This window comes from Olea europaea, unplaced genomic scaffold (assembly GCF_002742605.1).
Source record: "Olea europaea var. sylvestris unplaced genomic scaffold, O_europaea_v1 scaffold773, whole genome shotgun sequence".
NCBI classification, from domain to species: Eukaryota; Viridiplantae; Streptophyta; class Magnoliopsida; order Lamiales; family Oleaceae; genus Olea; species Olea europaea.
In genome coordinates, this window is record NW_019266149.1 from 136,691 (window position 1) to 159,296 (window position 22,606).

General features: G+C 31.9%; 4 protein-coding genes across 6 annotated transcripts in view; all 4 read left to right on the forward strand.

The window, feature by feature from the left end:
- Nucleotides 1-2,354, forward strand: part of LOC111391299 (MATH domain and coiled-coil domain-containing protein At3g58270-like) — a 4,022-nt gene extending 1,668 nt beyond the window's left edge. Inside the window, exons 3-6 of one of the 3 annotated variants that reach the window (XM_023016492.1) lie at nucleotides 127-244; nucleotides 322-479; nucleotides 1,130-1,293; nucleotides 1,381-2,354. In XM_023016492.1, coding sequence (XP_022872260.1) covers nucleotides 127-244; nucleotides 322-479; nucleotides 1,130-1,293; nucleotides 1,381-2,202 — 1,262 coding nt within the window. In that variant the 3' untranslated portion in view covers nucleotides 2,203-2,354. Of the gene's footprint in view, nucleotides 1-115; nucleotides 245-321; nucleotides 480-1,129; nucleotides 1,294-1,380 lie in introns of all 3 variants that reach the window. The other 2 variants (XM_023016493.1, XM_023016494.1) reach the window with 2 other exon arrangements.
- Nucleotides 2,355-2,940: 586 nt separating this feature from the next.
- On the forward strand, nucleotides 2,941-5,296 carry LOC111391298 (MATH domain and coiled-coil domain-containing protein At3g58270-like). Its single transcript, XM_023016491.1, has 6 exons — nucleotides 2,941-3,135; nucleotides 3,258-3,302; nucleotides 3,434-3,581; nucleotides 3,667-3,824; nucleotides 4,123-4,286; nucleotides 4,370-5,296. The coding sequence occupies exons 2-6, from the start codon at nucleotides 3,296-3,298 to the stop codon at nucleotides 5,087-5,089; spliced, it is 1,197 nt and encodes a 398-aa protein (XP_022872259.1). The 5' UTR covers nucleotides 2,941-3,135; nucleotides 3,258-3,295; the 3' UTR covers nucleotides 5,090-5,296.
- A 568-nt stretch (nucleotides 5,297-5,864) lies between these two features.
- Nucleotides 5,865-8,237, forward strand: LOC111391305 (ubiquitin carboxyl-terminal hydrolase 12-like). The gene is made up of 5 exons (XM_023016497.1): nucleotides 5,865-6,203; nucleotides 6,555-6,699; nucleotides 6,782-6,939; nucleotides 7,103-7,269; nucleotides 7,355-8,237. Exons 1-5 carry the CDS (start codon nucleotides 6,197-6,199, stop codon nucleotides 7,667-7,669), a joined length of 792 nt encoding a protein of 263 aa, XP_022872265.1. The 5' UTR covers nucleotides 5,865-6,196; the 3' UTR covers nucleotides 7,670-8,237.
- Nucleotides 8,238-12,556: 4,319 nt separating this feature from the next.
- On the forward strand, nucleotides 12,557-13,072 carry LOC111391301. The gene has a single exon (XM_023016496.1). The coding sequence runs from the start codon at nucleotides 12,557-12,559 to the stop codon at nucleotides 13,070-13,072; it is 516 nt and encodes a 171-aa protein (XP_022872264.1).
- Nucleotides 13,073-22,606: the final 9,534 nt, after the last annotated feature.

Sequence of the window (22,606 nt, forward strand, 5' to 3'; positions counted from 1 at the left end):
ACATATATATATATATATATATATATATATATATATATATATATATATATATATATAGATATATGTTATTTTATGTTATCTTTCCTTCCCCATTTATTGATTATCCCGAGTAAAGATAAGTTACAGAGAACAAGCAGCTGAAGGATTGTCAGGAGATAAGATATACATGGAGGATTGGGAATTTCACTAGTTTAAATGTATCCAAGATTTACTCTAGAATATTTGAGGTCAGCGGATGTAGATGGTATGTCTTGATACTGGAAACTATTTTCAATCTCGCAAATCCCAACGGTAGATGAGTTTATAATCTTACTTATGCAGGAGGTTAATCATTTACCCAAAAGGAAATGGTGGTGAACATTTGTCTGTGTTTCTTAATGTTGCTGATGAAGATAGCTTGCCAGATGGATGGAGTAGAACAGCCAAGTTCACTATGATTCTGGCGAACCAGACGAATAGCAAGATGTCTATCAAGAGAGGTAAGTACTGACGCATTCTCATTAGGATAATACTGGAAATATGGAATCATTTTCCTTTTACACCCATTAACTAGAGCGGGATAGATGTATTGGATGTCACGTCGTTCTGTGAACATGGAATTTATCAAGCCCCCATTTGTCTTCCATTAAAACAAAACTTTTAATTCAGGTAGTCATTTTCTACTATTCATTCACATAATAAAATATTTTACATGTAAACCTTAAACTTTTTCCCTAATTTTAAATCACGCATTCTTTAAAAAATCACTATTCAAAACATCATTTGTTTCTCAATAACAGCCATCAAACATGGGCTAACCAGTTTGGAATTCTGGAATTTTGTTTTAAGTTCAAAACTAATATTCTCTGTGGATCTTGGATGGGTAACTTGATGCCCACTTTGTTATTGATGCACATGTGTAAATGATTGGTTAATTCATGCAACAATTTTTGCACCCATTGTCAAGCAAAATGCGCGCACTTAGATGGAGAACACTAACATTTTATAATAGGCCTATAATCACGTCCTGGGTGCCAATTTCGAAACATTTTGTACTTAAGTTTCAATCTTCGACATATGAATGTTCTTTATCGTACAAGCCTGGAAATAGAAACTAAACAGAGCTTGGCTCTGTTTTCCACCCATGCAGAAGCACAATGCAAATTCGAAAAGGAGAAGAGTGAATGGGGCTACACCTCCTTTTTTCCTCTTAGTAAACTACATGATAAAAGTGGTGGTTATCTCGTTGATGGGACATGTGTGATTGAAGCTGAAGTGTCCGTGACTGATGTCTTCCCTGTTTCCACAGATGAAGTGAGTTTTTATTTTGATAAATTTGTTAGATCTCCACATCTCAAGACTTGATTCTTATCTTGATTTCTGGTTGATTGTTGCATTCAGCCTTCTGATTCTTCCGTTCCTAGCGATCAGAGCATGAATAAACTGAGTGATTTAGATAATGCGGAATCTATTTATATCAAGGCTGAATCCTTTCTCAAGTCAATATCAAAGGAACCAACTAGTTCAGTAGCCGATGCGGCATGTGCTGTGCCTTTGATTGAAGACATTGCAAGTTCAGCAAAAGAACGATTTGACGAGCTGATTTCATTTCCTTTAGATAATTTGGTTGATCCCAAGCACGAAACTGCAATGATAGAGTGTCTGCATATACTTGTCGACTACCTGTCTTTGTTCTCTGACAAACAGGCCAAAGAAATTATGAGGTTGAGAGCTCTTTTCCCAACAATTATACAAGAATGGAGGGACTCTGTTCAAGTTAAGGTCAGTTGCCAGAGTGTGTTATCTACTTTTGAGAAGACAGAGAATTTGCTCAAAGGTTCAGTCAAAACTGAAGAGGGAATAAAGACTAAGCTGGAAGAATTGAAGATCAGAGAACAGGAACTGAAAGCACAGTTGGAGGCGATTCAAAATGATAGCCAACAACTTGAGAAGGAAAGACTGGAAGTATCGAAGCAGACGCAGCATATTTATGCTCTTGCAGAGGAGCAGGCTGTCAAAATTAAAGGCAAAGAGATGGAATTGGCTGGTGCAGAGAACAGATTAGAGGATTTGAAATCTAACTGGGCTTCTGTTAAAACTGTGTCGTTTAAGCATGAGATTCTTGGCTCCCAACATTTATATTTTGGGGGGAGACAGTTCATTTGCTGTTTTCTTGCTGTTGTTACTGCTTTGGTGTGTTATCTAATAATATTGTGTAACTAGTTGTGCACTTCCACTGGAATTCTGAACTCTAGTTTTCAGAAAGCCATATGTTTCTTAGCTGCTTCATTTGTTACTCGTTGTATTCTGCATCTTTTGTTTGTCGTTTGTATTTTGCAGTTGAATGTAATAAACATATCATAATGTTGCTTTTAGTATCTTACCTACAACAAAAATGTAGATGCCGCCAACTAGACTTGCAAGTTGCAACTCGTGTATATATATGTGGTAGGCGATTAAGCTGCATGACTCTTAAGTGTTGAAATTTTTCTATGTAATTTGGTACTTTGAGGCGTGTCGTCCTCCTGAACTCATGTTAAATGTGTAGGACTGAACACAAGTATAGATAAAATCTTGGGTCTTTTTACTGATGTGAAGTTCATTTTAACGAACAAGAGAACATATTTTGAGGACGCTTGGTGCGAATTAAAATCTGATTTTAATTTAAGTTAAAATTAAACAATCAATATTAATTACATTTTTATAAGTTCTACAACTTTTCAATCACACATTTTAAAAATTTATATCACAATCTACTAAAAAATCTATTTTTAATCTTCACCAAACACCTTCTTTGCACACATAATAGAGATGAAGAAACTTGATAAAGTTCTTGGTCTTAAAGTTGCTTTTTAAAAAGCAGATTAAATGGTGGGCCTGGTGCATTCAGGGTTGTTGTCGAGCAGAAATTGAATGATTGAAGTTGTCTTTTATTTTTTTTTGCTCATTCTTTTTTTTCCTTATCATTATCACAAAAAATCCCATCAAACAAGCTCTGTACATTGATATGTTCACTCCTTGCTTTCTCGAGTAAAAGCCAAAAGGTGTCGAGAAAATGAATAGAAAAAACAACTGATATCTCAGTGCCACAGTACCCAAAGAAAAGACCTTTGGTGACGATCGTCTTTCTTCTTTGCCTTAGTTGAACAAATCCCTGTAGGTTTCAGAGTATTTTTTTCCCCTGCTTTACTATGGAGTGATTTTCTACTCAAATTTAGAATTTAGTTTTTTCTTCTCATCCGTTTAGCCAACTGAATTGTTCATCTCTTCTTGTGCAGTAAGAGATTGAGGAAAAAGCTAGTTCTGCTTTTTAAATATGGAAGGTAAAATGGTAAATTATTACTCAGTTTATTTTAACCATAAAGCAGTTAATTTCTCTTGCCTGAACTAATTGCTGGTTTCTAAATGAAATATGCTCTTCTTATGTTCCTTTTTTTTCTGCTTACTGGTATAGTTAAAGAAAAAAAGATTGAAGTAGTTGCAGAAAATAAGCCATTGAAGGATTATGAGAGGGCAAGACGTACATGGACGATTGGGAAATTCACTACTTTAAATGTATCAAAGTATGACAGTAATCCATTTGAGATCAATGGATATACATGGTATGCGGTGTTCATCAATGTTGGAAATTATTATTACTGTTACAAACCTCATGGTGCGGTGATTTCTACGTTCTTATTTCTGCAGGAGATTACTTCTTTTCCCAAAAGGAAATGGCGTCGAATATTTGTCTGTGTATCTTGGGGTTCCTGATTCAGATAGCTTACCAGAGCGGTGGACTAGAACAGCCAAGTATAGTATCGAGCTGATAAACCAGATGGATAGCACGAAAACTATCAAGAAAGGTACTTGCGTACACTCATTAGGATGATAATGAAACTTTGGAATCAATTTTCCATTTTACATTCTGTCACAAAGTCTTCTGAAGGCAAATTTTTAAATTTTCTTTGGAAGTTGAAGAATGAATAATTCTTGCTTAATGCAGAGTAATGGATGGTGCATCTGAAGGCTTCAGATTAGCATAATTTATGCCTTGTTACTCAAACATAATCCGAGTTACAATCTCTTTTATTCTATGTTGTGCTTCTTCATAGGTCTATACGCAGCAACTAAATAGAGTTGCTCTGTTTTTTCACCATGCAGAAATAATACACCAATTCAGTTCACAAGAAAGTTATTGTGGCTTCACCTCCTTTTTTCCTCTTAATAAATTACACGAAAGAAATAGTGGTTATCTTGTTAATGGCGGATGTGAAATTGAAGTGGAGATACATGTGATTCATGCTTCTCCAGTTTCCTCAGATAAAGTAAGTTCAGTTAAAAATTTGTTAGATAAAGGCTTTTCATGACCAGGTTCTTGTTTTGATTTCTAACTGATTTTTGCCTTCAGCCTTCTGATTCATCTGTCCCTGATGATCGGAGTGTGGGTAACTCCGTTGATCTAGATGTTGTGGAATCCATATACAGCAACGCCAAATCCTTCCTCATGTCAGTGTCAAAGGAATCAACCAGTGTAGTAACTGATGCTACGTGTGTAATGCATTCGACAAAAGACAACTGTGCACGTTTGGCAAAAGAACGGTTCAACGAGATGATTTCGTTGCCTTTAGATGATTTTGTCAATCCTGAGCACGAAACTTTAATGGTAGAGACTCTGTCTAAGCTTGGCGATCACCTGAATTTGTTCTCTGATGAACAGGCCAAAGAAATTATGAAGTTGAAAGCTGTTTTCCCGACATCTATACAGGAGTGGAGAGACTCGGTTCAAGTTAAGGTCAGTTGCCAACGGTTCTTGTCTACTTTTGAGAAGACAAAGAATTTGCTCGAAGGTTCAGTGAAAACTGAAGAGGGAATAAAGACTAAACTGGAACAGTTGAAGATCAGAGAACAGGAGCTGAAGGCACAGTTAGAGGCACTTCAAAATGACAGCCAACGACTTGTGAAGGAAAGACTGGAAGTATCGAAGCAGACGCAGAAAATTCATGCCCTTGCAGAGGAGCAGGCTGGCAAAGTTAAAGGCAAAGAGATAGAAATAGCTGGTGCAGAGAACAAATTAGAGGATTTAAAATCTATCTGGGCTTCCATTAAATCCCTCTTCACTGAAGCTTGAGATTTTCGGCTCCCAACTTGTATGTTTTGGTGGGGAGATAAGTGATTTGCTCTTTTGTCTGATGTCTAATTAACTTTCTGTAACTAGTTGTGTGCTTCGTTTGAAATTCTGAACTCGTACGTTTTTGCTCGTTTCTTAGGTAACTTTGTTTCACGGTCTAACTGTCCCCAGTCCCTTAAACCTTGAAGGACATGCTGATATCTAGCACTCGATCTTATCTTAGTTACAACCAACTATATTCGTGAGAATAATCCAAATGAACCATTTTCTTGATTGCAATCAAGCATTAATTCTCATTTAGTAAGACAATAAAACGAGTCTATCAATCCAACAATCTTGAACAAAAATAGAACAATTTCTCTGTTTGGCAATTATGTCATCTTGACACAATATATTGCTGTCTTAGCAATTCTTTGGCTAAGCTCTGAAGGTTTATTTCTGTATTTTTACTTACAAGTAAATAACTTCTTTATAAAGCAAAATGAAAACAAAAATTACTTATTTTTAAGTAGCTGTAAAATATATTTGAAATTATATAAGCAGGAACAGAGATACACTTGGGCAAGAGCAAAGTTTTTGAGGTCTAAAAGCCTGTTTGAGAATTATTTTTTTCCCCAAAAAAATTGATTTTTTGACGGTTATTTCACTATTTCAATCGTCATATTTGACTTCTTCTCTCACAGATGAATATCACTTTTCTCCTAACGATCAAAAAATCAATTCTCAAAATCACTTCCAAACAAGTTCTAATTGTATTTGTCCTTTTTTTTAAAGTAAACAAGGTAATTAAGTAAAAGTAAGTGGATGATGTTTACATTCAATTATTTCTGTCTTTTTGTATTTGTCCTTTTTTCCAGTAATTAACAGAGGTTTCTTAATGTCAAGGTAAATGCAGAAATATCTCTTTACTTTGTGTCGCTTTCTTTTGTTTTCTCAAATTGACATGCCCTGTTTTTTTGTATTATATAATTTTATTTGATCATTTGTATATTAATACACATTCTTGATTGCTAACCAAAATTGGTGATCGTCTTAGGGTCGGTTTTCTAGCTATATTCTTGAGGAAAAGACTAATTCTGCATTCAGATATTACGGGGCTCTATAAACATGGACGGTATACTAGTATATATTGTTGCATATTATTGGTTTTCCGGCTATCTATTTTCTTTCCATTTCTGATGTCTTTAGAAGAAGTATTAGTTTTGTTTCTGTGAGAACAATGCGAATCAGTGTGATGAAATTTTCCGAGTACTGTGCTGTGAGTCCTAGCTTTGTTTTCTCAATCATGATTTAAGTGCTTATTTTCAAGTACCAATTGCCACCAGGGCGAAGAACACTCTTTTTGTAGTTACAGTTTCTTCGTTAATTTGTGTTTTAAGTTTGTGTCTTGTTATGCTCTGATTAGACATGTGACCATGGACGTATCTTGGTTATTATTTTATCTTCTCCCATTTACTGGTTCTAGTGAAAGAAGAAAATGGTGAAGTTGCGAAAAATCAGCAATTGAAGGATCAGAATCTGGGAAAATTTACATGGAGGATTGAGAATTTCGCTGGTTCATATTCTTCAAAGCTTTATTCTGAGATATTTGAGGTCAATGGATGTAGATGGTATGCCTAAATATCGGATTATTTATTTATTTATTTATTTTGTTTAGCAAATTCCGTGGTGACGAACTCTTTATTTCTGCAGGAGGTTACTCCTGTACCCCAAAGGAAATGGTGTCGAGTATTTGTCTGTATATCTTGACGTTCCTGATTCACACAGCTTACCATATAGATGGATTAGAGCAGCCAAGTTCAGTATATCTCTAATAAACCAAAAGGATAGCAAAAAGACTATCAAGAAAGGTAAATATGTATACTGGAATTTTGTGATAGTCAATGGTGAAATCCTAGTCATGGTATCCACAGAAGAATCCAGGCGAACGAGTTTTGAGTTAGATAATGTAAAAATTTGGGCCCCCTAGAACCAGAAACTAAGGCGACTTGCCTCTGTTTTTCCACCTTGCAGGAACAGAACATGGATTCAATGCAAAAACCGGAAGTGATTGGGGCTACACCCAATTTTTTCCTATTATCAAATTGCATGATAAAAATTCCGGTTATCTTGTTGATGGTGTGTGTGTGATTGAAGCTGAAGTATGCCTCAGTGGCCCTTTTTGGGGTTCCACAGATAAAGTGAGTTTGATGAATAATTAAGTCAAGACTTTCGTGTTTCATCACCTGGTTCTAATTTTTATTTTTGATTGATTTTTGAGTTCAGCTTTCCGAGTCTTGTGTTCCTATTGATTTGAGTGAGAGTAAACCTGTTGATTTGGATGATGCGGAGTCTATTTATGTCAAGGCTAAATCTTTACTCAAGTCAACATCAAAGGCATCGACCAGCTCAGAATTCTGTGGTACAATGGCAGTGCCTCTTTTTCAGAAGGATGCAATTTTTGCCAAGGAAAGGTTTAATGAGCTGATTTTGTCTCCTTTAGATGATTTGGTTGATCCCACACACGAAACTGCTATGACAGAGACTCTGTCTATACTTGGCGGCAACCTTTCTTTGTTCTGTGACGAACAGGCGAAATAAATTATGAGGTTGAAAGATATTTTCCCAACAACTATACGGGACTGGAAAGACTCGGTTCAAGTTAAGGTCAGTTGTCAGCGTTTCTTATCTATTTTCGAGAAGACAAAGAATTTGCTCGAAGATTCAGTCAAAACTGAAGAGGGAATAAAGACTAAACTGGATGAGTTGAATACCAGAAAAAAGGAACTGGAGGCGCAGATAGAGGCGCTTGGAAATGAAAGCCAACGACTCGTAGAGGAACGACTAGAAGTATCAAAACAGACGCAACAATTTTATGCTCTTGCAGAGGAGCAGGCTGGCAAAATTGAAGGCAAAGAGCTAGAAATGGCTGGTGCAGATGTCAAATTAGGTGATTTGAAATCTAACTGGACCTCCATGGTATCTCTCTTCCATTAAGCTTGTAAGATTTGTCTCCCCATATATGTATTTGTGGGGGAGATAATTGATTTGCCTTGCTTGTGTTGATGCTTTAGTCACAATATGTAACTAATGTTGTTTGAGTTCTGTGCTTCTGTTTGGCACCAAAACTCGGTACTTTCATAAGAATAAGATACTCGTTTCTTAGGTAGGGCGGGCAAAACTCCCGAATCGAATCGAATTGAACCAAATGGTTCTTCTCAAGTCAAATACCAAAACGGGTATCTGAATCGAAAGTCGATGGGTTCGATTCAATTATCTATTCTAGATCAACAACCGAAAAAACAAATAAGAACCAAATTTTTTCTATTTTTTTTAATTTATTTATTTTAAATAACCCAAATTATTTTATTTTTTCCTAAATAAATTTGTTAACTAGTTAATTTAACTCAAATCAAAAAATATGATTTTCAGATTTCTAATTTTCAGTCCAAGCTCAACTTAATCAAATTGATCTAAGTTTTACCAAAATTTGTTATTGTACTGTAGTGTCGTTTCTACTGTTCTAAAGAAATTGAATTAAAGCTCAACAGTGCTTCTCTTAATTATTGTGAACTCGCTGTCTTCTTTTTCATGTGATTTTAACAATTAAAACTATGAAGAATTTAGTAAAGAAAGACGCAAAAGACATAAGATTGGACTACGTTAATTTGTAGAAGTTAAGATTGAATATGTCATTAATAGGATTAAAGTAACTTTGTAAATATTAAAAAATTTAATTATAGTACATAACTTAGGAACCAAACTGAATAGAACTCAACCTGAATGATTTCACTTACTAAATTCTCGAAAATTTCGAATTCGATTCGATTCTCTTTAGAGCCGAACCGAACCGAACCGAACCATACCCAATCCTATTCTTAGGTATGCTTTGGCACGAACGAGTTATTAACTCATTTCCTTGCACAACATTGATCTCATTTCATTTGTTACTCTTTCTAGGCCAAGTGGCGTTTGGTTGACTGTATCTCGATAAGTATGTCGCCAGTGGTTTTGGTTGATTTTTATTCCTAATAAGACGAAGTCACCTTAAAAAAGTCACACCCCCTCTCCCCCCGCGCCTCCGGTTACAGTTTTCGATTATGACATTATTTTTATATCCTCAATAGTAAATAAATAAAAATAAAAATGGAGGATTCCAAATTGTTCCAGAATTGTGGATGTCATGGTGTGTAACTTTTAAGTAGTATTAAATTCGTAGGATTAGTTTTAATAATCTATACCCGTAGTGTCGTTTTGACTTCTGAAATTTAATTTATTTCGGATTCATTGCTAAACTTCACTAGTTCTTTCGTTCATAAAAATCGAATGTCAAACTTAATTAGTGATTTGAATGAAATGTAATAATTTTTGAACTCTTGATATCGATTGATTGTGAAACACAATCTGCGACCTAATAGGACTAAGGCCCGTTTAGCAGGACTTTTAATTTTTTTAAAAGAGTTTAATACCAAATTATTTTACACAAATTTTCTTTAAAAGCTCTTCAAAGAGATTATTAATTTTGTGAATAGTAACCAACAAGATTTAATTTTTTTTTCTTTGTAATTTGTTGATATTCAACTCATAGGAGACATTTAGCTCTTGTTTGAGCCTTTTTTGAGTCAAAATGTATTTTAGAATAGTGTTTTGTTGGAGAATGTATAGTTAAAAAGTAAGAAAAAATTTTAAATTTATGTGTAAAATTATTTTATAAAAGAATGTATGATTGAAATAAGTTTTGAAAAAAATTAGGTAGTGGTTGGTTTACATTTTCATTTTCAAAACGATTTTTAGTTTTCCCTGAAAACGACTCGTTTTCCGTATTTTGAGCGTTTTCGACATTTATAACTAAAAACGATAAAAAGTCGTTTTGCGTTTTCAATTGTAAATTTTAACTCGTTTTCGAAAACGAAAAACGAAAAATGAGCCGAAAAAGGCAAACCAACCACAGCCTTAGTTTTTTTGAAAAATGGAGACCTAACAAAGGCTTAATAAAATGGTTGTATACTAATTGATTCAATAAATTTAAAATTCATAATCACTAATCAAAATATTAAAACCCTATTTGATAAAAATTAACAGTAAATTTTTTATTAAAGTCAAAATTAACAATTAATTTTAATCACATTTTTATGGAATTCACAAAATTTTAACCACACATTTCATCAACTTTTATCAAAATTTGCTAAACATCCAATTTTAAACTCCACTAAATAGGGCTAAAACAATAATATATTAATTTAATGCATCAATTATTAAGTTGAACGATGTCGTAGTGTATGAAAATGTAAATTTAAGAAAATTTTTAACCAACAATAGTTTATAATTAATGGTGCAGATTATTTTGCATGTACACATTACACTCAATAAGTAATTATTTTGCAGATCATACAACTTTATAAATAGATTATATTCATATTTTAAACAAAGAAATTAGGCAAGCTTCAACAGATGATCTAGGAGAAAAAGGTGCTCTTGGAAATCAAAGACGAAGGAAGAAATGAATTAGATAGCATGATTATCGAGTACCATCAGAGCACGTTTGGAGTAGAATTAAAAGAGGAAGAGATAAAAATAGTGGACGAGTTGGAAATTGAAAAAATCGTCTACGCAAGTTGTGCAGTAGTAAGTTATCATGTCATTTTATCTTGACAGAAACATTACAACGTGAAGTCTACGTACGTACTATGTATTGATTAACAAAACATTAAATGAGAGGATGCTCCATGGTCAATTGTTTCTATTGATGAGTTTTTCACGATAAATTCAAGGACCGAACGAGCTTCTCAAGGATTGATTATATAACCTTTTCTTTGGCAACGAGAAGAATGTAATTGTTAAAACAAGAGGACAGTCTATCACCAATTGTCTATATTGTTACAAATACAATTGAAAGCTTGTTACTCGCTACGTATGTTTACTGAATTTTCAAATTAGATTGTTTGTTCTATATAAAAAATCGGCTTCTAGCTGAATCCATTTTTTAGAATAATTTTTGTAAAATTATTATTATTTTTAGAACGTCTGAATTTATTAATAACTTTTTGCTGGCAAACGATGGATCTGGACTCTGGAGTTGATAAGAATGAAGATCCAGGGTTGAAAATTTTGCCAAGATTACTTGAAGGGGCTTCCTGCAAAAATCTTGCTTTTGCTAATAGTCAACTTTGGCTAGCCGCAAATTTCATATTTTTCGACTCCTTCAAAAACCATCACAGTGACAAGATCTTCAAGTACACCCAATATTCAATTGTTTGCCCCGAATCGTATATGAAATATTCAATTATTTACCAAAAAAAAAATAATGTTGCAACGTGCTAGAAAATAAATTCAATCCACCTACAAAAATGTTAAATTTTAGAACCCATTTTCACCCATAATCTGTACTTCGTAGAGAGAGAGAGGGGTGGGTCAAAATTGTAAAGGATAAGCCTGGGACTGCGTCAAGAGGGTGCATTAAATTGGAAGGCCAGAATCACAGGATATTCTGCCACCGTTTATTTTGCTGTTTCTGTACCACGCTTTCTATTAAGTCGCATTCATGTTACCACATAAAACGTCATCGACTAGTCATGTCCAATCAACCAATGCCGCGTAAATCGATGTTTAGTACCATTAAAATCAAATGATATTACTCATAAAGTTGTGATGTTAGCATTCAGCACTAGAAAGCCTTCAATCAGGGTTAGGACCTTCGAATCGAGCCATACCGGATCGTTAGATGGGCGAATAGATTCGTCCACTTTGACACCACTATCTTGAATTCACCTAGGGACATTGCTCCTGAGATACAACCAGATTCAGTACAGCAACCGAGTGGATCGAGGAAGAAGCCTTTCTCAATTTTATTTTTAGAGGGTGTTTGATAGTTATTTTTATGTAAAAACGTATTTTAGAATAGTAAATTGATGTGAAATGTGTGGTTGAAAAATAAGAAAAAATTTTGATTTACGTGTAATATTGTTTTAATAAATAATGTGTGGTTAAAAATAAGAGAGAAAAAAATACATTTTGAAAAAAAATAGCTATCAAACGGGACGTATTGAATAAGGAATCATATGATCATTGTCAATGGTTAATAAAACTACTTAGCGGTGATTAGGTAGTCAAATATATGTAGGGACCACAAGCTTTTTTTCCCAATGAAAACAGAGAATAATTATAAATCAATGAAGACTAGTCAAATAGATAAGGATTTGTTGCCACACCTTTATTTTCTTCTACAGGTTATTAACCAGCCTCGCACGTATTAATTAATTAATTAATACTCGTTTAACATACGGTTTCAATTAATTTTGAAATTTAATATTATAATATATTCAAATCTAAAATCAAATTGAAATTAGTCATCTTTTTCTCTCACACAAGCGCGAACGTTATTGTGTGTTTTGATTCTCCGAATTTATGTATACATTACAATTGCAGGTTAATGATCTTCGTACAGTTGAAGCGCTGATTACACCAAAGTCGACTCAGTAATTGCCAACAATGGCAGGGAAGATCGGGATAGAGTCGGCTTTGGCGGCGGCGTCTTTGACGCGTAGGCAACCGCTGCTGATTGCGTCAACAAAGATGAAGGAAGGAAGCAATCGGAACGACAAAACCGGAGGCCGTCGGGGAAGTAGAGTGGGGGAGACGGCGGGGGGGTGCGCCGCCTTGTGCTGCTGTTGTCCATGCGCCATGATGCACCTATTGTTCCTCGCGATATACAGGCTCCCCACGGGACTGTGTAAGAAGGCATGGAGAGAAAAGAAGAGGAAAAGATTACTCAAAAAGAAGAGGAAAAATTTTTCATTGGAGGAAAAGGAAAATCAACGAAATCGATCACATATGAATATGTTTGGATTCGATTCTGATTATGATGATGATGAACCCAAATCAGACGGTGAATATCATAGGAATAGTGGAAAAAACGACGCCGTTGATTGGGATAAGGAGATGTGGGAACAATTTTATGAAGCTGGATTTTGGAGAAGTGCTTCTCAGAGGGCTGAGATTGATTAATTGATTTTCTGTGCAGAAACACCTTAATTCACATATCCTCCAGTCCAGGTATGAAACTGAGTTCAAACAATTGATTTTCAACTTTTTGGATTGTGGATTCTCAAATCTACAACAATTAAGCAATCAAACCTTTGTAGAATTGAATGTGGAATCCATTGATTGAAGTAAAGAGGATACATTGCATTTAAGCCATGGAATTGTGGGTGTTGGAAAGATATTTGGAGTCGAAGATTTCATGGAGCAAGAAAAAATAACTTGGTGACGACTTTGTTTGTGGGTAATGGCGTGATTTTTCAATTTGCACTGGCATTCAGTTTCCAAGTGCATAGAAATTGAGCAATGCATTATTATTATTTTTTCTTTTTCTTTTTTACTTTTTGTCGGGGGAATCCGCAACCGCTACCCTTCGGGTGCACACTGGGTAAACCCTCGAACAGACGCAATAACCTGCAAACAACGCTAGTCATGTAAATCAAACTAGGCAAGATCTATGCAACAGGCTCGACCGGGAAAGTGTTAGTAGGGAGAATCGAACTCATGACCAAAAGCTTCCTCGCTAATGTACTCCACCAACTCGATCACTCCATTTGGGTCTTTTTTTGTACAGTGTCTTTATCGAATGTTAACTGATTCATATAGCAGAGTCATCGACTATAAATTCCTTAAGAATAAATTTTAATGTTAGTGTCTTGCAAATTGTGATGAATATGTTAGTTAGATTTGAGTTCTTAATGTATAATTGTTAAACATATGATTAATGAAGTGTTTACAACTTCGGCTTTCCTCCTTATTTTCCTTGCTACATTGCAGTTTCAAGGCATATAAAACATAGAAATCTTGACAAAGTCCCTTCCTCGAATCGAATTTGAGGGGAGATTTTGGGAGAGGATAGTCTTACCTGCAACCAATAAAATGCATCTCTTGCACAAATGGACATTAAGAATAGGTCGACATCTATAACTTGTTGGTTCAAGCCTAAAGGTGAAGCCAAGCTTTGGCTCAGCTCGAGCCAAAAAATTCGAGCCTTTTTTTTCTGTGGTCTTCGGCTCGGCCCGATTTGTTTACATTTCTAGGTGAAACACTAGAATATGTACTTTTAATTTAGTTAAAAAGTAGTATACATTAGTTTATAAAACTTAATGCACCTTCAATATTTATTATTAAATAATGATACTATTGCATAATAAAATGACGTGTTAATGTCATATATTCATCATTGCAATATTAGAAACACAAGATAAGTAAATTTAAACTATGTCAAACAAAATAAGTAAATATTCTTATAGTTTACTTTGGACAAATTAGCCCATGTTCGACCATCATTATTTTGAAACTTTTTTTTTTTTACTACATACTTATTTTCAATTACATATTTGGACAATAAAATATTCTACACATAAACCGAAAATTTGTTCATATATTTTAATCACACATTCTCTTAAAAATCACCATTTAAAACTCTATTTTATTCAAATAATGATTGTCAGACAGGGCCAAATTTGAATTAATCATATAAAATTTATTATTATTTTTCCTTGTTATATCTTAAGTATAATAACCTCATTTTAGATGATATATTAACTAAAAAGTGGTCACGAGGTATATGTCAATATCAAATCTAAAAATATTTTTGAAACATGGTACTCTATAATTGTCCTATTCATTTCTTCACATGCTGTTGGAGCACTTCCTTAGCTGGCAGGATTCTTTTATAGTGATAGGACATCCTGAAAATTGATGTATATCAAATCTTGTAATATAGTCTTTTAGAATTTCTGATTTTGCATATCCTCTATTAGATATCAGCATCCAATTTTCATATTGGCACAAGTACGAGAATTTTTTATCAAACAAATTTTTGACAATGTTGTAAATGACTTTAATTCCAAATGCTCTTCTATGTCTGATCCACGATTTTGTCACTGTTGGGACTTTTCTATTATTCTCTGTAACATCAACTTGGAAATTGACTGCAACATATCCAATTGAAAATATGTGTTCAACTGGATAGTAAACAATTTCATCATATTCTGGACTTATTGAATAGAATTTCAAAAATATTTTTCTTCCCCTGGCAAATCTAGATATTTCTTTAATGAATATATCATCAAAATTTGAAATTTCAATAAAGTCTTTTCCTGGATATATCAAATCCATGAATCCATAGTCTGACATAATTTTTATAAATGAAGGGTCATTTCCTTCCATGGCTGTTATTATGGGGTAAACATTATTTTCCGGAGAAATGAAATATGAATCACTCATTTTTATTTCATAAGCTATTCTGACTATATCGGCATATTTTTCTTCTTTTGGATCTAAAGAGATTTTATCTTCTTGGTCTATGATGCTGATTGTTTTGGTATCTCTTTTATCTCCATGTATCATAATTTTCTTGGTTGATGATACAGAAATGAAATCTCCTTTATTATCAGTTGGTATGTTGTCACGTCTGGGTCCACTGCTGCTTCCAGCTGTCTCTATTTGTTATTGATTTGGAAAACTCATTTCTGAGCTCTTTGGTGTATCTGTCTCAGACAGTATATTTTTTAATTGTGCTGCAACAGCATCAACTTGATTTTTGAGTTTTATGGCATATTTTTGATGCTCAGTAGTGATATTCAAGAGTATTTTTATATTTGAGTTGAACATCTCTGAGATTTGGGTTGCTCCAGAGTTTATATCTTCGAATTTTTCTCTAAGAAAATCTGTCTTTTTTTTTGGATATGTAGGATAGATTGATATAATTTCATGACCTTGTCTTTATCAATCAGCAAATTCTATGTTTCTGTTAAGAAAATCTGCAAGAAAATTATTAACTCCTTTAATATGGATTATATCGAAATTATAAAATGCTAAATAAGCTTGCCATCTATGGAGCCTTCTGTATTGAGGTTCTAATAGTAATTTATTCCTGACTAATCCTGCAACTTGAGAATTATCAGTTTCAACAATAAATTTTTTGGACAATAAGAATAATGAGAACTTTTTTATTCCTCTAATAATTGATAGTAATTCTTTCTCATGAGTAGTATAATTTATTTTTGCTTAGTTAAAAGTTCCACTTGAATATCTACAAATTTCATTTAGATCTGTTTTTAATATTGTTGTCCAATATTTATTTGAGGCATCAATATTAACAATCAAATTATCTTTTTCATCTGATAATCTTAATTTTTGTAAATTTTTGCATTCTTCTTTTAATGAATTAACTATTCCCGTATGTTCTTCATTCCATCCTTTAATATTTATTTTTCTAAGTAAAACTTGGATTTTATATCTTTTCTTAGAAAGATTTTCAATAAATCTTTCTGCATAGTTTAAACATCCTAAGAATTTTTGTATTTGTTCTTTGGATTCTAATTTATATGAAAAACTTTCTATCTTTTTGGATATATAAGTTTGTAATTTTATTCCTCTTTTATCTATTGATAATCCAAGAAAGTCTATCTCTTGTTTTTCTATTATAGATTTCTTTTTAGATAGTACAATTCCTTCTTTTTTACATTTGTTAATAAATTGAATTAAATGATTTCTATGTTCTTCTTTACTATTGGAACATATTAATATATCATCAATATAAACTATTAGAAATTCATTAAACTTTTTAAATATATTATCCATTTTTTTTATATATTTGTGGTGCATTTTTTAGATCAAATAGCATAACTAACCATTCATATTTTTCTTGAGGTGTGCTAAATACAGTATATTGTATACTATCTTCTTCCATTTTTATTTGTCAAAATCCTGATTTACAATCAAATTTAGAATAATATTGTTTTCCTCTTGCAAAATTTATTAGCATTTCTTTATTTGGTAGAAAGTAACCATCAAATTTAGTATATTTGTTTAATTCTTTATAATTTATAACAATTCTAGTTTTTCCTCTAACTTGTTCAGAATGTTTCATAACCATAAAGGCTGGACTACTATGAGGTCCATTACTAGGTCTAATAAGTTTTTGTTCTAACAATTCTTTTATCTGATTTTTAAATTCTTGTGTATCTTTTATAATATATATCATTGGTTTAACTCTTATTATAATATTTTCTGTTAATTTTATTTTAGCCTTTGGCTGATGTGGTTTCCAAAATAATAATGAATTTTCTCCATAAGTTTTTTATAGTTGTTCAATGATTTTTCTATATTTATTTCTATTCCTGTTTTTAGAACATTTTTATATAATATTCTTTTATTTTTTATTTCATTAAATACAATTAATTTTTTCTCCCATTTATCACCACGCTGGGCTGGCTGAACTCTGTAAGGTTTAAATTCTCTAAGAATTTTTAATAAGTGTCCGCAATGTGTTTGTAGTATTATCATATAATATTTTTGTTTATATTATTGAAATTGTTGTATGAAATCATTTTCTAATAATATATCACATTCTAATTTATCATATTTATAAATTTTATTTATTGTTACTAGTTTACTTCCAAAAATTATATTAACTTTATCAGCACTATTAATTATCTGAGTATTTTCTCCTGTAACTCCAGTTATTTTTATATTACTATTATTATTCCATGATTTTATTAAAAAACTTTTAAATATTGTTATATCACTTCCTGTATCAATTAAAGCACAAGTTGTTATATTTGTTTCTACAACAGTAATTTGTATATACACAGCTAATGAAAAACTTATCTGATTATTCATCTAATTCTTTTTGCATAATGTTTTTGTCCATTATGAACAATATATAATCCATCTCTTTTTATACTATAATCTTCTAATCTATTTAGAAAACTCATTCCTAAAAGTATATGAGGATTTATATCCATACTTTTATCTATGTAACATGGTACTAAATGATCTATTCCTCCTATTTTTATTGGTACCTTAACTTCTAAATCTGTTATATATACTTGTCCATCAAAATTTACATACTTATGTGGCTCAGTTTTATGAATTATTAGGCCTTTATTTCTAATCGAAGTTATATGACATTCACTAACTTCTGCATCTATTAATATATTTGGTTCATTTATATTTTCTCTTATATTATAATATTCTTCTTCTATTTTCATATTTTCAGCATTCCTATACAGTTTTACTTCTTTTATTTTGTTGATTTCTTCTAGCTGATTTTTATTATGTATATTAAAACTTTTTGATCTTTTAATTAATTTTTCATCTTTAAATACGATATTATTAGAACATTCTCCTTCATTTAATTATGTTATTTCAGATTTATTTTTTGTTATATTAAACTCGTATTCCTCTGGAATTAAACTTATTTGTTTATTTGATTCTATTATTTTACTAATATCTTTACATTCTTTATGAACTTCAATTTATAGTTTATTGAAATAAATATTCTCATAATTAGAATTAGTAAATGTATATAAAGCTCTATATTCTATAGTCATAATTTGATCACTTGGTTGCATGATATCATCTTTATGAAGTTTAAAATGTAGTCCTAAAACTTCATTAAAATTTATATCTTTTAATGATACACAATATTTTGGATAACATGTAAACATAATTTTTTTGATATGCTAAATTTCCTTCTATTATTCCTAAATGATTATCTTTTAAGTTTATTATTATTCCATCATGTAAAGTTATAGTTAAGAGTGAATCTATCCCTCCTCTAAATAGTGATTTAAACATTATTTGTATTCCTATTAAATAAACATATTGGATTTTTTCACTTTGCACTGGCATTCAGTTTCCAAGTGCATAGAAATTGAAAGATGCATTATTTTTTTTTTTTTTTTTACGGAAAATACACAGCCGATACCCTTCGGGTGTGCACTGGGTAAACCCTCGAGCAGACGCAATAGCCTACAAATCAGGCTAGCCAGGTAAATCACACTAGGTAAGCCCTATGCAACAGGCTCGACCGAGAAAGTGTTGGTAGGGAGAATCAAACTCGTGACCAAAAGCCTCCTCGCTAACGTACTCCACCAACTCGATCACCCCATGATGGGCTTTTTTTGTATAATGTCTTTGTCGAATGGAAACTGGTTCATATAGCAGAGTCATCGACTATAAATTCCTTAAGAATAAATTTTAATCTTAGTGTCTTGCAAATTGTGATGAATATGTTAGTTAGATTTGAGTTCTTAATGTATAATTGTTAAACATATGATTAATCAAGTGTTTACAACTTCGGCTTTCCTCCTTATTTTCCTTGCTACATTGCAGTTTCAAGGCATGTAAAACATAGAAATCTTGACAAAGTCCCTTCCTTAATCGAATTTGAGGGGAGATTTTGGGAGAGGATAATCTTACCTGCAACCAATAAAATGCATCTCTTGCACAAATGGACGTTAAGAATAAGTCGACATATGTAACTTGTTGGTTCAAGCCTAAAGGTGGAGTCGAGCTTTGGCTCAGCTTGAGCCAAAAAATTCGAGCCTTTTTTTTCTATGGTCTTCGACTCGACCCGATTTGTTTACATTCCTAAGTGAAACACTAGAATATGTACTTTTAATTTAGTTAAAAAGTAGTATACATTAGTTTATAAAACTTAATGCACCTTCAATATTTATTATTAAATAATGATACTATTGCATAATAAAATGACGTGTTAATGTCATATATTCATCATTGCAATATTAGAAAACAAGATAAGTAAATTTAAACTATGTCAAACAAAATAAGTAAATATTCTTATAGTTTACTTTGGACAAATTAGCCCATGTTCGACCATCATTATTTTGAAACTTTTTTTTTCTACATACTTATTTTCAATTACACATTTGGACAATAAAATATTCTACACGTAAATCAAAAATTTGTTCATATATTTTAATCACACATTATCTTAAAAATCACCATTTAAAACTCTATTTTATTCAAATAATGATTGTCAAACAGGGCTAAATTTGAATTAATCATATAAAATTTATTATTATTTTTCCTTGTTATATCTTAAGTATAATAACCTCATTTTAGATGATATATTAACTAAAAAGTGGTCACGAGGTATATGTCAATATCAAATCTAAAAATATTTTTGAAACATGGGTGGTAGCCTATATTTCTTTTCTTTTCCTATTCAATCTTATACTATCTACCTTGACTTTGTTTTCTTTTCGAATCGTGCTATAGTGCCGGATGTCTTAACATAATATTACATGACATACCATCATTGAATTGTTTTAAATATAGTCAGCTTTTCCATTAAATCATTTGCTACCATTTCGAATTATGTCACTGCATTTCTTAATTTCTTTTGATAAAGTGAAAAAAATCCTTTCTTTATTAGGCCATTGATTTTTTTGTCCCCTCAATGTGTCGCCTCTTTCGATTGTAATTTTAGTGAATCATATTATACGTGAGTTATAAAAAGATATTAAAAACACCAATTATCACAACCTAAATTAAAAGTTTAAAAAATTTTATAAAGTTGGTCGAATACAAATTGTCTTTGGAGACCTATATATCTTGACCTAGAAATATATTGTCCAAGGTAAAAGTTTTAAATGAAAAGTTGTATGCAACGTTATTAATTTGAAATTGTGAAGTTGCTTGTTATATCTATTCAGAGTTCAAAATTGAATCTTGACTTATTGGTATCGTCTACATTCAATAATACTAAAACAAAATAACTTTATTCAAAAGAAATTTATTTGATTTCGAAGTGTGTCCAACAATATTAAAATATTTGAATTTTAATGTTTTGAAAAAGGCAACTTTAAGACACTATATCTTTCTCTTTCTAACATCAAATTGAAGTTCTTATATCACACTACAAATCCTCTTACTCTCATGGCGGCACCTCCATTTATATACTAACAAGGCATGGAGAATCTAACCGGGGCATTGTTTGGACATTTTTTAAACCACAATAATATATTTTTTCTGAGATCTTGTAATATCTTTATGTTATTATTGTTCAAAAATTATGAGTTTTTGACATAATTCATTAATTAGGATATTGCACAAACTTTGATTTTCAATGTTTTCTCGTCCACGATTGTATCTTTTAGTGATTTTTAATTATGCTTTTATAAATAGGGGTTGCAGATATTATGTAGAACATGAAAAACTAGAGATCTTTTCATACATATACCCAGATCATTTTGTTTAAACAAAATTCAAAAAAAATCAAATTTTTATTGTTCATTTTTCCGGGGTTTCATTTATGTTTTCTTCAACTAGATTAAGACTTGATTAATTCAAGTTGGCAATTTCAACGGGTTCCAATAGCATCTCAAGATCGAGAGGGAGTAATTTCCTCATTTAAGATAACATTTCTCAACGCGTTCAAACCTCATTTTTCGACAAATCTTCCTTCTCTAGTTCGATTTTGTCGATTTGTGTTCAAATATTCATCCTCCAATTTGATGTTCGAATCTCTGTCTCCAACTCTTTCGAGTTTCCCCATACTTCCTTCTAATTTTTTTCTTGAATGAACTCAACTCGATTATTATGAATAGTTATTTTCACATTTTACCCATATTTTATCTAAATTTATTTTTATCAAAAAATTATATATTTTGTGTATTAAAGGGATGTTTGACAAAGTTTTATCAAAAAGTAATTAAACATATTATTAAAATTTTATGAATCTCATTAAAAATGTGCAACAACATAAAAATTTGAACAGTTAAAAATACTAAAATTTTATCAAATAAGTACTAAATCATGAAAGATTTTGGAGTATCTATGTTCACAAATTAAGAATCTGATTTCGCATGATTGAACTGCACCGATGCCACGCGTTACTACTGTAGCTAGTGGAAGACAAAACAGCAGTGTATCCTTTAACTTTGAATCTAACGTAGGGCTGTTTGATTTGTTGAAATTTTTCATTTTCCAATGTTTGATTACAAAAAATTTCGCGGTAATTTTTTTGGGTAATTAGCGCAAAACATTCTTATCTTTCGAGGTTATTGTGAAAAACGTCCCTACCTTTCATTTTTTGGTATTTTTGCCCTTATTTACCACCTTTCTTGCGCTGAAGGTCCTTTTCACTGTTTTTTGACGATTTTGCCCTCTATTCAAATAAAAGAAAAATAATAGAATAGAAAACAAAAGAATTAATTGCAACTAATACCCCAAAATTTCAAAAAATTACAAATTAGTAATAAATATAGGAGTTAATAGCCCAAATGGTTACTAAACTCTGTCAAAGGTCCAAAAAGGTCATTGAACTTTTTTAAATACAAAAAGAAAAAAAAAACCAAAAAAACCAACAAAAAAAATTGAAGAAACGGGCCCCACCAACAAAAAAAAGGACCAAAAATAATAATAATAAAAATAAAATAAGGAATGTGAAAATGGAGGAAGGTGAATAATGTGCCATAATTAATCTCTTGCTTATGAAAATTTCCCTTTTTTTTATTTGTGAAATCACTTCTAGAACTCGTGTGTTTCTTGTTGGAATCATTTTTATGATGTTTGAGTAATGAAATTTATGTTGTCTGATTGCTTCTCTTATCAGGTGAATGCACCCCGTTTTCTGTGATGATTATGTTCGTAGTTAACTGGAAATCATGGGTAAGAGCATTTAGAGTCTTATGCAATAAGGGAACGGTGTTCTTCATTTGGACCTTCAACTGAATATGC

Excerpts from the sequence above, each read along its gene's own strand:
- LOC111391298 (XM_023016491.1), top strand. Across the intron at positions 3,825-4,122 it reads CACGAAAACTATCAAGAAAG|AAATAATACACCAATTCAGT; the intron begins GTACTTGCGTAC and ends TTCACCATGCAG. Across the intron at positions 4,287-4,369 it reads CTCCAGTTTCCTCAGATAAA|CCTTCTGATTCATCTGTCCC; the intron begins GTAAGTTCAGTT and ends TTTTGCCTTCAG.
- LOC111391305 (XM_023016497.1), top strand. Across the intron at positions 6,940-7,102 it reads CAAAAAGACTATCAAGAAAG|GAACAGAACATGGATTCAAT; the intron begins GTAAATATGTAT and ends TCCACCTTGCAG. Across the intron at positions 7,270-7,354 it reads TTTGGGGTTCCACAGATAAA|CTTTCCGAGTCTTGTGTTCC; the intron begins GTGAGTTTGATG and ends TTTTGAGTTCAG.
- LOC111391301 (XM_023016496.1), top strand. The coding sequence starts at position 12,557 with ATGGCAGGGAAGATCGGGATAGAGTCGGCTTTGGCGGCGGCGTCTTTG.